Source organism: Astatotilapia calliptera, chromosome 11, assembly GCF_964374335.1.
Source record: "Astatotilapia calliptera chromosome 11, fAstCal68.1, whole genome shotgun sequence".
Taxonomy (NCBI): Eukaryota; Metazoa; Chordata; class Actinopteri; order Cichliformes; family Cichlidae; genus Astatotilapia; species Astatotilapia calliptera.
In genome coordinates, this window is record NC_137432.1 from 15739822 (window position 1) to 15755465 (window position 15644).

General features: G+C 39.3%; 1 protein-coding gene across 2 annotated transcripts in view; it reads right to left on the reverse strand.

The window, feature by feature from the left end:
* mbpb (myelin basic protein b) overlaps positions 1 to 15644 on the reverse strand; it is a 65860-nt gene that overhangs the window by 30800 nt on the left and 19416 nt on the right. For both annotated transcript variants that reach the window (XM_080307842.1, XM_026185251.2), the window contains exon 2: positions 229 to 287. In XM_080307842.1, coding sequence (XP_080163968.1) covers positions 229 to 273 — 45 coding nt within the window. In that variant the 5' untranslated portion in view covers positions 274 to 287. The remainder of the gene's footprint in view (positions 1 to 228; positions 288 to 15644) is intronic.

The window sequence follows — 15644 nt, forward strand, 5'->3', positions numbered from 1 at the left end:
AGATTCAACACTCACACACACACACACACACACTCACACTCACACACACACACACATTCTCTATACTGGTTGTCACTCCTGCTCAAAGCTCAGCGGCAGCAGTACATTAGCATGAGTGAAGGAGCCCAACAGCTTTTGTGCCACAGAGTCCAAAGTCCAGCAGATAACAGCCACCGCTCGCACACAAATAAAAGAAAACTAATATAAAGCTGCGATGAGCCCTCTTACCTTGCCGTCTGTGTTGGGCTCCTTCTTTCCTAGATGCTGTCCCATGCTGCTAACAGAGCCTGTAAGAAACACACACAATGAGTTTACACCAGGGGAAGACTGTAAACAGCATATTATGTGAAGATTACGAACTCCTCCTTATTGCAGCAAGAGAGGCAAGCTCCAGATTCAGTGTGAAACTGTAGCTTCACATACAGCCATAAAAAAGGCACCGGGGCTTTCCCTCCCTTCCATCTCTTAATGGCAGCAATAGCATTTAAAATGCCACAGTTAGAATCAGAATACCTTCTTCTGGGATTAATAAAGTATGTGGTCACAGTTGCTCCACGACTACCAAAACAATAGCAAATAACAACAAATAGCTCTAATTATTAATATCCCAGTATATAACACAAAACTGAATATATACAGCTGAAATTGAGGCGCCCCTCTTATAAGGGTTATGATCCCTGAATCTGTATTTCAGAGGACACAAGAAAAAAAGCACAATACACTGTGTGCATAAAGTGAAAGCAGGCTTTTAATAATTTTCTTATTTTGGTTTAAAATATGATCGCCTAAATCATCTGAAGTCAAAACAAGGGTAGTTTGGAGATGTTGGAAAACTGCCTGTAAGTGAGAAAAATCCAAAAATACAGTAGATACTATTCAATTCATTGTCCTTCCTCTTAAGGGGAAGACGAACAGCCAAAAATGTATGGTAACAGGCAGGCAACAAATCTAGTTATTTCAAATGAAATGAGGTGCAACATTTAAAGCAATTCAAAAATGAACCACTGTAGACCTTGTTTGAGCTCAACCCTAGCCTCCTGTTTGTGTTTATAGTTCTGTGTTCCTTCATCCATTCATTTAAATATACTTTCTGCCTGCTGCTAGTAGCTACCTGTCCATTAATGTGATCTTTAAATATTAGATTGCTCTCCACAGTTGCTCCTTCCTGTTATTGCTTTGCTGCAGGGTCTCACATATTAGTCTCATCCTCACCATTATCATCTGACTAAAGGTTTTCTCGCAATGGGGGGGAAAAGGAAAGCATTGTAGGGCTTTCTTTTTCAGATAATCCGATAGGTTCCCAGATTCATGTGATTACAGACAACAATAGTTCAGTTAATTCTACAACACTCAAAAGTGAGACTGTATGTGTTTCCCATCACTGTGTTCTTGGCATCAGAAACACACGTGTGGAGTGATTTGAATAGAAACAGTTAGGGGATACCTTAACCGGAGATCAGATCTGTGCATTTGATTTTTGATTTTTTTGAGTGTGCATACAATATAAAAAAGTGACAGAGTCTACACCCCTCTGTTGTCCATGTGGATCTGGAAATCATGCATATCATTGTAACGGGTCAGCTAAAAGTAAGCCATGTAAACATGTCTAGGCTAACCTTACTGTACTTTAGAAAAGACTAGTGAATCATCTGCCTCCATCTCACCCTGCCCCGAGCATCCACACCAACCCTCTGCATGTCCTCCTCCATGACATCCACAAACCTCCTCTGTGATCTCTCTTTTCTTCCTGCTTGGCAGCTCTGTATTCAACATCAGAATATCCATCATCCCTCCTCTGCACATGTCCCAACCATCTCAGGCTTGTCTCTTTAAACTGGTCTCCAAGATGCTCAACCTGAATCTAATACATTATTTTTTATGAGACATGAGATATTGTAATACAGTAAGCATTAACAACAGTGCAGTGCTTTGTTTCAACAATTCTCCAAACCTCTGGCAGACTCGGCACAGGTGTGCACCTTTGTGTTATAAAGGAAAGGGTTCGTCTTTGAGAACGGATACAACACGTCTATTTATTTCCACAGAGAATGGAAGTGAAACCTGATCAAGAGGAATGAGGCGACACAATGTTTTGCTAAGTGTGCCAACATGTGCACTGCAGCGTGAATATTCATTTAAGCTTAAATCTTAAAAAGCCAAACATAAAAATCACAAGGAAGCCGTGTAAATAACAAACAAATGCAGGAAATAAAGAGCAAAAATAAACTTCTTTAGATTCTTTAAATGTTTAGGTGCAAAAAGGAGGAACGTGATGAGTAAATGAAGGCCAGAAATCGCAACAATTTAAATCTCTGCCTGACACTCACCACTGAAGGAAAAACCATCCAATTACACCAAAAGAATATTCTTACTTTCAGAAAATCACAGCATGTATTTGGCTTTTAGAGGAGATCTGCACCCATCAGAAAGCCTTTCATCACCTTTTATGGCCTGTCTTCACTTTTTCACATGGCGGGTGTGGAAAAGTGCTGTCAGCATTGTTCATGTGGAGGGAAAAAAGGAACGGTAGTGTGGTTTATTGATGGTCTATTGATAGTCAAGAAGGAGAGAATCAACATAAAAAACCAAAAAAAGTCCCAAAGGAATCTTCATTAATTCAAGATTACCATGTGTGTCAGCTGTATTATTTAAATTTCACACGTATTGACATGCTCACATTCTGTACTGAGAGGTCAATCAAGCAATTGAAGGGAAAAAAAATGATTGAGCTTTTAAACAATAAAATACAAAACAAAAAACACAAAACAAATCAATACAGCACATTATACAAGCACATTTAAATGCCATGTTTGCTTTTTGCAACGGTCAATCCAGGTTAACTAAATATGAGTTTCCTCTGTGCCTGCACTGGAAAAAAAAATATCACCTATTGAAAGGTGTTATTATATTCACTGTCATCAGAAAAGAGAACGTCGATTTAATGCCAGTAGCAGCATCACAGTGGTTTGGCTTTTTATTTAGGAATGAGTGTAGTTAAATTGCAATAAGCTTAGAAAATGACTGGAAACCATAAATAATATAGCTCACAAATCTATACCCAGTGGAGCGAAATGAGCTTTTTCAATTGGAAAGTGTTTTGTAAACAGCTATTCTGTGAGCTTGAGTAAATTTCACCAAAAATTGCAATGTAAAAAGGGAGAAGGTGAAAAGTAAGTTTGCCCTGTGTAGTATTTGAAATCTTCTTGTGATCAGAACAACTTGTAAATACAACCTAAGCTTTAATAGTGAATGTTGATAAAATCATTTGTGTCTTTAGCGTTTAAATTACAAGCTATTTGCTAAAGCAGTATTAGCAAGAACTAGCTAACCTAGCTAGTTCCAACATCAAAACAAAACAGAACTATCTATACACTTTGTATGTTGAAATTTCACTTCAAGTATTCTGTGGGCTGTTAAAAATTCTCCCAATCATGTGGCTAATATAAGCTGAACACTAGAACCACCAGTGTGGTCATTTCGACCTCATCCTGCAACAACAGCAGCAAAGGCAAAAAAAAAAAAAAAAAAATTCTTAAAAGAATTAAGTTAATGTAATTAGTTCAACCATTTTTTTTTCTGATTATGAGTAACTGATATATTATTTCATAGGCAAAAATATTATCAAAGGATAGAACATCTAATTTAATATTACAGAAGAATATTATAGAAAAGTAAACAATCCGCTTCCTGTTTACTTGCTAACTGAAACTTAGCTCTAAGCCACAGCCCTTTTATGAAGAGAATTTCATTTGAAATACAAAGTGGTTGTTTAAATAAGTTCTAACCATCCAAATCAGTTTGTAAAAGTTGAAATTAAATTAAATTCATTTCTTGAAGCTATTTTTTTTAATAAGCCAAAAAGATAAAGCAGTTAGCCAAATCATGCTAACACAAGAATTCTAAAGTCAGAGCACCACTTTCATTTACCACATTTGTCACGTGGATAACACAAAAATGACAGTTTTAAATATGCCGTTAGAAATCTTTCCTACAACAACTACCGCACAAAAACTTAGAGGGAATGAATATAACATAAATAACATGCTAGTTGCACTAGAACCAATAAAAGACGACGAGGTGAACTGCACTTTCTGTCACACGATGTGCTTCTTACAGTGCACCTCTATGCCATGATAAACACCTATGGACAGTCTCTTTCTGACCATCATTAGCTCCAGCTAGACTTGAATTATAAAGTTTCTGTTTTTACAATGAATAAGCATTCACAACACATTCTTTGCTGAGAGCTATGTTACTTCTTGCCTGTTTAAACAAAACTGAAAGCTTTATTTAGCTAAAAATGACACGATATTTCTTGTAACAGTGAAAAGGAGGGTTTATACGAGTCTTGGACCAACATTGCACACACTTTCATGACTGTCAGAACTTAAGATTCCCTTTTCATAAAGGAAAAGCGGCAGGTTTTGTAACAGAAGTGCTGTTGGAATTGTATTTTCAGGACAATCTTTTCTGGGCTGCTTACTTTATTGGTTTCAAGTAACATAAAAGGCTCTCTTCCTTTACTAAGCAAGCACAGATACTGTAAAGCTGTTTATTATATTAACTGTAGGCCTGTGTGCATGAAAGCAGTATTACCTTTGTGCAGCATTTCAAACCTCTAGGATTGTTCAGTCTCCGTGAGACTTCCTCAAACTGACTTTTACAAGATAGTAACTCACAGAAAAGATGGATTTAAGGAGTCAAGTAAACAACATGGCACATTTTTACCCCCACCCTTACCTGTATAGCATGTTAGTTCATCAAAACGTTCCCACCAAGTTTTCCCACAAAGGGAAGTAAGACGGTATCGTGAAACTTTACCTTATTGTTTTATTATTATTAATATTATTATTATTTATGACCAGAGGGATGTTTGTTTTTTGACCAAGCTGCTGGATATCTGAATTTCCCCTTGGGGATAACTAAAGTATTATCTCACTATCAATCATATCTGCTTGTGGATGAAAGCAGCCACAGAAAACTATAAAAATAAGCTGGAAGAAAAACATAATCCCACTGGTTAAACAAAGGGATATAATTAGAGTGCCAGTGGCTGTGCAATCAGTGTGGCGGAAAAATGTCCGCTGAGGACTCAAATATTTGCTGGATGTGGCGAGGCGTCGCTGGGATTCTCTGCGGCTAAATGTGAGGCCTTACAGCCTGTTCCCCTCTCAGCGTTACACAATCCAAAGCTGAGATCCTGCAAGGACTTGCAAGACAGGACTGTTGCATAATCGAGTGACAGAGGGAGAGGTGGAAGTGTGCATGTGGAAGGGCGTAACACAAGGCTGCAATTACAACTCAGTAGTAGCATTTAACAGTGACTTGCTAACTTGGATTTTGTTTTTGCACACACAGTCCCTGACACAAAGGGATTTGTGTGGAAAAAGCCAAATTTCGAGTGCCCCTTTCTATTTTAACCTACATGAGTTGCTGTGACTGTCAGCACGTACCTGGAAACATTTCCATTTTATCGTTAAATAAGTCATTAAGATGGAAAAGCTCTTATTATAGGATGGCTACCTAAAGCCCACCACCTGATCCATTACCATGCAAAGCGGAAGCCTGTATATAAATAAGCAATTATATCCATCTGAGCTGTCCATTACCTGAGGCCATTTAAAATCATCATCCTGATAAGCCCCTAGTGTTTCTGCATGGATTTGATGTGGATAAGAAATGGGGCTCATTATTTAGAAAAACGCCTGCATACTGACATTTAAATAAAAGCTTCTAGATTTTGCGTCATCTGTTTGCTGCACGTACTGAATTCCGTTCATGACTACAATCCTGTTGAAAATGTAAATTTAAGGGAAAAAAATAGCTTCACTGACAGAACCCTGTTCAGTAACATGACTGAGTACGTAAAGCACACTGAACCCAGTCTGTTTCTGCATCCACATATGCAAATTAAAACTCTACAGTGTCAAGACAAAAAAAAAAAGACTATAGAAACACTGCCAGGATTATTTAAGACGGGATGAGGCAAAGAGGAATATATGTTGTATGATATATGTTTTGCATGCATAAGGGTTTGTATACACTCGCTTTTATGATTATCATATCTGGCCGGCTTACTTCACTGCATCAAGTAACACTAAAGGCCCTCATCCATTTCTCAGTGAGCACAGACTGCAAAGCTATTTCTTTCTTTACTATAGGCCTGTACAGGTGAAAGAGATTAGTTTTCTACATCATAAATCTCCCCCATCAGGGTCTAGTGAATGCTTTATAATGCTGATGAAACAGGATGAATTATGCATTAAAGTAGGGAAACCATAACTGACTACAACAAGACTCAAGAAGAAATTATTGCAAACAACAGTGTGGAGGGACAAAGCTGCATCATATTAGCATGTCCTACAGTTGGAAAAGGTAGTCCTTGTACTGCTCTGTAGCTTTGAAGATCTCTGTGTCCCAGCTTCTGGTTGGAGTGGCCCTCAAGAGCAGAACAAGGATTACAGTTGCCAGCTGCAGCAAAGAAGGTGGAGTTCGGACGAGTTGGAAGACATGGCTAAAAATCCAACTGCTGTCCCAGCCATCCAAGATTTGTGTTTAATGCGCGTGCATAAACCAAAATATAATAATTCTTTCGCCGGCGCCCGAGTGGCTCAAGCTTTTCCAGGAATTCTAAATGCAACAGGTTAACGATTATGATGGATAGCACTGTGAAATCATGGCCATACACCTGAGTTTCAGAAGCCTGTTAGCTAAAAGCAGTGACAACTGTTGAGTTTTACTATTAACCTAGCTTATTTACAGTACCATTTATGGTAAATTGTTTTGCTTCATAGTTGTTTACAGCATTTTTAATAAATGGGGACATAAGGATCAGGAAAAATAACATAGTTAACACAGAAGCAAAACCTGTATGTGTTTTCATTAAACACAATTCAAGACTAACAAACCCCCTGTTCTGATTAGAGAAGTGTTGCTTCTCTAATCAGAATTGCTAACGTTAGACTGAAAATCAAAAAGTGAATGAGTTTCTAAAAATAAGAATCAGGTAGTTTTGCTGTTCTCAAATTGAAATTAATATCTAACCAAAGGAAGAAATAACCATTTAAAGAAAATACAGCATGCTTAAAATGTGACAAACACGACAAATATGCGTCAGAGTGGGTGAGAGCAACAGCTGAAGAAATAGATTTTTTTTCCCTTCTTTATTCAGCCTCTCGGGTAGCTAAAACACCTTCAAGTCATCACGATGGCTTATTGAGCCCACATAAAGCTAGTGCATCCCAGGAGAATATTTCCACAGCTCTTCAAAGTGCTTTAAAAGCAGCAAATTTAAGGAACAACCAAAGGCAAATATTCCAAAAAAGCGACTGGTTGCTGCAGACAGATCTATTGGTATTGACTTTTGGATAAAACTAAAATGACCTCTGGCTTTAAATCTGTGTTAAAAATGCATGACAGCTTTGTGTTAACTACAATAAACCCAACACATTTTTCTCTGTCTTTATTGGACATAAGTAAATTTACACTAGTGCTCTAATACTGTGTCTGCACGCACGTGTGATCCTCTAGCTCCACGACCACACCTCTCTGCTGCTCCCTGCTCTCTTTGATCTGCTCCATCACCTAACTGATTTATAACAGACCCGTGGCTACTAAGACCTCAGAACTCCAGTGCAGAATATGACACACAGGGAGAAATTAGGGCTGAACGATTATGGAAAATAATCTAATTGCGATTTTTTGCCCCAATATTGCGATTGCGATGCGATATGCGATTATTTTTTAAGGTCTTTGTCTTCTGTATTATTAAACAAAGACAAGCAATACATCATATAGTATGGCCAATACTATATTACATTAATTTTAAACTGTTCTTTCCTGGAAGACAGACCTCTGTTATGATAACATGAGGTGATGCATGAATTGATGACTGACATTTTTATTTAACTTCTTCAATCACAACAGTATATTTGAACATACACAATAGTTTATTTTTAGCTTACAAACATCTGAGCATAAAGTGCTGACAAGGAACCCTGGTGTAAACATTAAAATGAAAGTCAGTACAATGTGCAGATTGCAGAAATATACATAAACAAAATCAGTGGCTTTACCACACTCAGTTTTTCGACATCTGTGAACTACTAGACAGTCATTCAATTAAAAAATATTAAATAAATAAAACTAATAAATAAAAAATACACACATCTTACTGATCTCTGCAGTCAGTAACATTACACATAAAGTGCAAACATAATAGCAATTGTATAAACACACACACAAACACGCCTTTAAAATTTAAAGGCGTGAAATTGGACGGTCTAGTTCTGATTAGCGTCACCGCTGTCTCGGTGGAGTTTAATAAACTCGGCCGTCTGCTTCTTGCTATCTAAAATATAACCAGACACTGGTGTAAATTCTCGACTGTCTCATACTTCTGTTTAATAAGTTTTCTGTTTGACGTTTAGTCAGCTGTGTGAAAACCAAGGAGGAACCCACCCGGGGGATTAATAAAGTTTTATTTTATCTAATCTAATAACTTTAATCTCAGCCAAACCGATTTACTCACGAACAAACAAAACACTGAAAAAAGCCCAACAATAACATTTTTAGGTTGTCTAAGTGACTTATATATTACGTTTAACCCGAGCAGCGAAACTCCGCGGTGATCTGAAAATGATGTGCCGGGAGTTGTGCCGTTCTCGGCCGCATCAGTAACCCTCGAGCTCCCGGCTAGCTGTCGAGCTGGTGGGTAGCAGACGCCTCTGAAAACGTCGAAGCACTTTTGCAAATATGGGATATCTTGATAAACCGAGCAGATATTTGATGTTTACACAACTACTTTCTCGCCTGAAAATATTTTAAAAGTTTATTTTGTGACCCAGAAAGATTAGTATGAGTAATTTTAAAACTTAGTAGCGGCCGCCATTGTTGGAAACTGGAGTTTGGCTGGGCCGCGCTATGAATTCTGGGATATGGTAGTAATTTGGACAGCCTTCGGCGCGTCGCTGTGACGTAATCGGTCTACAAATGCGGCCTCAGGAGGATGCAGCCCATGAATTTGGACATGTCCAGAGTATAATCGCAGCCTTTGCGGTTAGAAAATTGCACTTGATCATGTCGCGATATTATCGCAAATGCGATATATCGTTCAGCCCTAGGAAAAATGTTTTTGCACTTGGATCCAACTAAAGACCTGTTCTTGCCATTTGCTGCAGCTCTCTGCTCTGCCCACCGTACTGTCTGCAAAGCTCTTAATGAAGCAGATTGTGACAATACTCAGCTGGCAAACTGTTAAAACTTCCAAAGAAATGTGTGGTCGAAAAGTCCACTTAGCCAAAAACATGAAAGAGAATGAGCCTGAAAGTGACACAGACAACACTGAGGTGCCAGAAGCTGCACCTTCCTCACCAAAGCCAATCAGAAGACCCATATATAGTATGTTCGTGATGCATATATAAAAGGTAGCAGATCAAAAAGTAAGTAAGGAGGAGCTTTCAGGATAACCGGTCATTAATTTTGCGTTCGGCTTTTGTCTAAGCCAGCTTCTCTTGCTTTGTCAGAGTGAAGTATTCAGCTTTTGAGGTGAACACATCAAGCATCACACTGGCATGCAGTGCTTGCTGTAACATTAATTAACCTAAACAAAACACTTTCATTTACTACCACTGCTGTAACCACAATCTGCACGGTCCCAATACATTCTTTAAGTAACACATTCATTTTGGTCCATGCTGCATTTCTGTAGTTCGTCTCCACCGAATCATTGTGACCAAAGAGACACTACCTCTTTTTTTGTGTGTGTGTGCGCACACAATAAAAAAAGGAACACAGCTACTCTGCATCTCTGAGCCAGATCCCAGCACGCAGTTCTCACATACTAGCCTATGATTAACAATCACATGAGGCCCGTGTATGATGGACTCATTTAGCTTCCATAACTTGATACGACGTCTGCGTGGCATATCGTCACACAGCAGCAGACTGACAAACCCATGTCTCTAACCGGAGCATGTGTTGCTTGGTTCCATTGTTTCACTTAAAGTTTGCTCTTGTGCGTTCGACATAACAGCTTCTTTTAAGCCTCGGTGACTGCGCCGTGTTTTGCCCTACTGCGAGAGTCAATTACGTAATGAATACGGAGCATGTGCGTATGTGTGTGCATGTGTGCCTTTGGGCGGAAGGCAGTGGAGAGAGGGGATGAGATAAGAGATCTATAGCTCTCCCTATGTATCAGTGGAAAGTACACTATATTCTTGACAATAGCTTTGAGGTCAAAGGTTAAAATCTGTCCCAGAGGGAGGGCAGTGCAATGCCAGAATGGCAATCCTTATAAAGAAACTGGATTGTTTCATCGTCTTCACCTCCTTTCTCTCTTCTTCTCTTTCATATAATACTAAAAAATTTATATTTAAATGGATGTGAGAGTGCCATGCGTTACTGCTCCTAAACAAATGCAAAAAAAAAAAAAAAAAAAAAAAAAAAATCACACCAAATGGAGAAAACGGGGTATATGTGGTCGATCAGGAAAACGAAGGCTGGGATCCGTTCCTCCATGCAGCATTGACTACTATCTGTCAAACCAATGTAAAAAAAAAAAAAAAAAAAGAAAGAAATTATTCTTTCCAAATCTACTTGTCCTACTTTAAAAGGAGCGCATGCAAACTCATTTTCAACCCCCTTTTTTCTGATTAGCAACCACACAAGAGCAATACTCGACATTTAAAGGGCTCTGAGGCTCGTGCCTTTTTATCCCTGGCCTTTCTATAATCACAAGCACAATAGCAAAAGTAATGGAAATGGACAAAACTATTTAACTTGCAACAATTACCTAGTCTAAAATGTCAATGAATTAGTTACTACCCAGCAATTTTTCCAAAGGACAAAATAACAACATGAGACGATCGTTTAAAACAACCCGTTTAATAAATACAACCCTGGTTTCACATGACATGTGAAATAAGCACAAATAGAGAAGGTAACACTGGATAAGCAGGGAGATGATGAATAGGAAAATCAAACTCACTGGGATTTATGGCTGATCTTGAGCTTCTGGTGCCCCGTGTGTCAGAAAGATGTGCACTGGAACTTGAGCATGTGGAGGGACGTTACGTTCGGCTATGAGGCCGGATTCTACCTACGGCAGCTGGATCGCTGGGTCAAAGTATGGAGAAGATGTGGAAAACGCTATGCTGATTGCTGCACTGATAGGGTAACAGCTTTTGGTGGAGGCAGCGTGGTGATGATGTGGAGCACCATCTCCCTCACTGGAAAAACAAGGCTTATCATCACTGGAGACAATCTCAATGTGGAGAGATATCGAGAGGAGATTCTACAACCAGTGTCAGTCCCATATCACCACAGACTGGGACCGGACTCTGTCCTCCAGGATGACAACGCTCACCCCACGGAGTGAGGTTTTGCAGAGACTACCTCCAGAATTTTGGAGTAGAGAGTAGGGAATGGCCTGCCTACAGTCCTGACCTCAACCTTATCGAACTCTTGTGGGGTCAGCTTTGGTGTGCTGTTCGTGCCAGACTGACCAACACAACCACATTAGCTGACTTGTGACAAATGCTGGTTGAAGAATGTGACGCCATCCCACAGTATTGGGTGACCAAGCTTGTGACTGAAATGGGGAAGAAATGTCATGGTTCTCTACATCTGCTGAGGCCCCCGTTTGTTAATGAATCAGTTCTTAATTTGCCAGTGACTTGTTTCTACAGACTTCAGTCAATCCAATAAACGCCAAACAATATTTGGTAACAGAATAAGCTCTTTGGCAAAAAGATTTTTTTTTGTCAAGTTTCACCTCAATCCAAAAATGCATTTTCCTTATAAATGTGGGACTATTTCAGGAGAAATAAACAGGCTTTCCAACAGTATGAGATTTATTGCAAAGTAGCACTGTTAGCACAAATCAAACACAAATTTCCTCACTTTTGTGCTGTTTGGATATTAATGATCGATGCATGTGTAACAATTTTCAAGCAAAGTTTCGTTCAGATTGGCCCAAGTTTTGAGGAGGAGGTAGGGTACAAACTAGAGCAGGGCGATATGGCCAAAAATATTTATCACGATATATATTTGAAAATTTGCGATAACGATATAACTGACGATATAATTGATGCGAGACAAAATACAACTCCACAACATTACTAGCGCAAAAAGACAACCTTCCATTTATTTTCACTTAAACAAGAAGCTGGTTTTTATGTACATTAAAGCTTTATAAAAATGTAACAGTGCAAATGCAAATTCCTTGCTGAAAGTTTAACCAAAAGGCATTTCCAGTAGAAATGGGCTGACATATCCTGAGCATAACCATGTATAATATCCACTGAAGTTAAAAAGAGGTGCTTTGCAACATTAAACTGCAGTGTGCAGTACATATTTTTCGTACCATAAGGTGCACGGGATTATAAGGCACATTAAGCGAAACAAAGCAGTCAGATAAATCAAACTTTATTAAACTCATTCTTCTTGCTTCCTCTACTTCTGTACCATTGATTCATTAATGTTGAATTCTCTGGCAGCTGCTCTATTCCCATGTTGTTGCAGTATATTAATGACTAACCTCGTATTGTGGATGGATTATCTCAGTCCTGACTGAAGTTTGGTCCGTTTACAGCATCCTGCCATGCGATTGCATTTGTCTTTAACTATCAGGAACCTTAACGTTAACTTTTATAAGTGGTAAAGTGTTAGTGTTCGTCCTCCAGCTTCACTGTTTATGTTATGCTAACATAGCTGTGTCGCTAGCGATCACGTAGCACATCATTATATACCAACTAGTCCAACTCTAGTAACCCTACAAACGTCACTGCTGTTTAGTTTCCTGTCTTCATTTATGTTGGAAGTGATAGCAGAGCTGTACGTTTGAATTTTTTCAGAAATCTCTCAGTCAGAACATGCAATATCATGCTTAGGTAACTAGCGAAACTAGCGAGCTAACATCCGCTAGCTTCCTGCTAACTTCTAACTCCGTTAAATGTAATACATTTTGTTTTCATGGATGCCTGGAAGTTAAACTTCATAGTTTCACCTGGTAAAGCAGCAATGCTGATCGTTTTATTAAAGATGAAAGAATTTAGACAGTTTTTAACTCTCAGTGATGCTGCAGTGTTCGTTTGACCTGAAGTTTACGGAGTTTAGGACCCAGATTACTCCCAGATTTAAGAGCATCTTAGTCCGACAAATACGACAATAACGATGGCCGCTTGCATGTTCTGCAAAGAAATGTGCTTTGTCGTGTATCTGACGGACAAACACCAAACCAGTTCCACATCACTGAAGTTGCTCCATTTTTACAAACCAATTCTGGTTCATCTGTTTCACTCAACAATCGGCCATGTGCGTATGAAAACAAAAGCACTGCGCATGCGCGTTTTACTCATATTCTATCGCGATATTTCATTTTCCTATCGTTGCCTAACATTATACCGGTATTACCGTGAACGGTATAATATGGCCCAGCCCTAGTACAAACATACGCTGCAATCATTACCGTAAGAAGAAGACTGCATTTTCTGAGACAGCACTGATTTGCAGAATACATGTCACCTTACTCAAAGACTTAACTTTTTAAAATGGTAAATGGACTGGTATTTGGAGCAGTCACAAGGATTCTACACTCCAAGGTGGGGAGAAGTTTGGGGTTCTCTGCCCTTTCCAAGAACTATTCAGTGTGTGGACTGCAGGAGCTGGGGAATGGAACGTCATGCCAGTGTTTTTCATCTGTGGCAGCCTAACACAATAACAACATATTTACCGTCTACATTTTTAAATAGCTATTTTATTGAGGGCACTCAGCACATGCACTGCCTGAATAGCTCCTTTTCATGCTGAATCATTATGAAGGCTAGAATATGGAGAAACTGGCACAACTGTACAGGCTGACTATGCAGATAAAGTTAGAGCAGGGTGCCAAAACCCCTTGAAATTAAAATGTGTTTGTGCCTACTAACTTTCTTGGACTATGTCAAACTTGTAGTTTAGACTAACAACTTGGCCAATTAAAAAGGGATTAATTAAGTAATTTAGAAGCAAATAAGCCTGAAATTTTATATTAAGAATCTGAAATTTCAGAATTTGACATTTTTCCTTTTCTCCATATTTGTGATGTCTCTCAATGCTCTGACATCTTTTTCACTGCCCCTCTGGTTCTGCCACAGATCTCTTCCTCTTCTTAAGTGCTTGCTCAAAGAGAAGAATCAGATGAGATCATTAGAGTTCTCTCTCTAAAATCAAAGCATCTTTAGCTTACTATGTAAAGCGCCCTTCGCTTCGGGTTTTGCATGTTTTGCATTGACGCCATTAAAAGCAAAAACAAAACAAGCTGAACGGAATTTAAATGAAAACCCTTCAAGTCGTTTTCCCCTTTCATCAGTATTCCTCTTGAATGAAACGGCAGTTGGCCACGCGCATCTGCCCGAACTACAGCAGTTCCACCACAGAGAGAGGTGATGCTAGCCTGCGGGCTCCAGCTGTTTGCCTAAAACACCAGAGTCACTGCCTTCTTCGCTTCTTGCTCTCCTAACATGAGATAATTGGTCTCAGGGTTGAGTGATTTATTTGGATAAGCTCCCCTTTCTTTGACTAAAATATCAAACTGTGGCACTTTTCATCTTAAACTAGCAAAGATTCTCTGATGTTGTTTCGAAGGAGGGCCATGACAACATAGACTACAAATATACTCTGTATAAATACAGAGCTGCTATTGCATAGAAATGTCTGAGAAGACAGCTGTGGGATCTTCCTGTCTTTAAAAAAAAAAAAAAAATTGGTATATATAGCTCTATGGGAATACCAGACATCAGTTGGAAAAAAAAATACTCCCAGTGGTCCAATACTAAGCACAGCAATTTGCTTTGTTAATTCATGTTTGTTTTGAGATGTTTTGCACAGGAACTTTCCATCACTCCCACAGGGGCCTTACTGACATAACCTGGAGCCTGAACACTAGCTTAGAACTCCACAATGAAGATGTATGACCCAAGCAACTTGCTTGCATTTGCCATCTATAATATGACTCTAAAGCAGGGATGGGCAATTATTCATTTTCCCCAAGGGGCTATATTTAGGACAAAACTATAACATTTACTCTTACAAAGACATAAAATTAATATTGAGCAGGACTGAGTTCAGCTCACTGTTGCAGCCCTCCACAACTGTCCCAGTTTTTCATTTCATTTCTTTAGAAAATTAATTGCCCATCCTTGGCCCAGAGGGATAACGTTTAAGCAACACTTTCAAGGCTGTGACGCTACTTTCAATGACAACATATGCTGTCAAGAATTTCATAGAGCAACGCTGCCAACACCCCACCTAGGGTAAAACTAACAAAACGAGTGCACTGCTGCGCAGGAGGTGAAGGTAATGTGACTCAACCTGTTTGCCAGAGCAGGCACAGACAGGAAGGGGGAAGTGAGAAACGGGAGGAAGTTTGTGAATCTCTGAGCACGGAAGTTGACAAACCTCAGTGTATCACCTGTAAAACACAGATGTAGCAAGTGGATTCAGTGCACGTGCAGAAATGGGGTCGAAAATGTTGGCTGACAAGGAAAAAATTCTGAATGTTTGCACAACTGATTGCATGATACTCACGGGGGGGGGGCTTGCTGGTGCAAGTACAGCATGTTCATAAAGGCAAAGGAATGCCAGCCGGGACATGTGAGCAAACC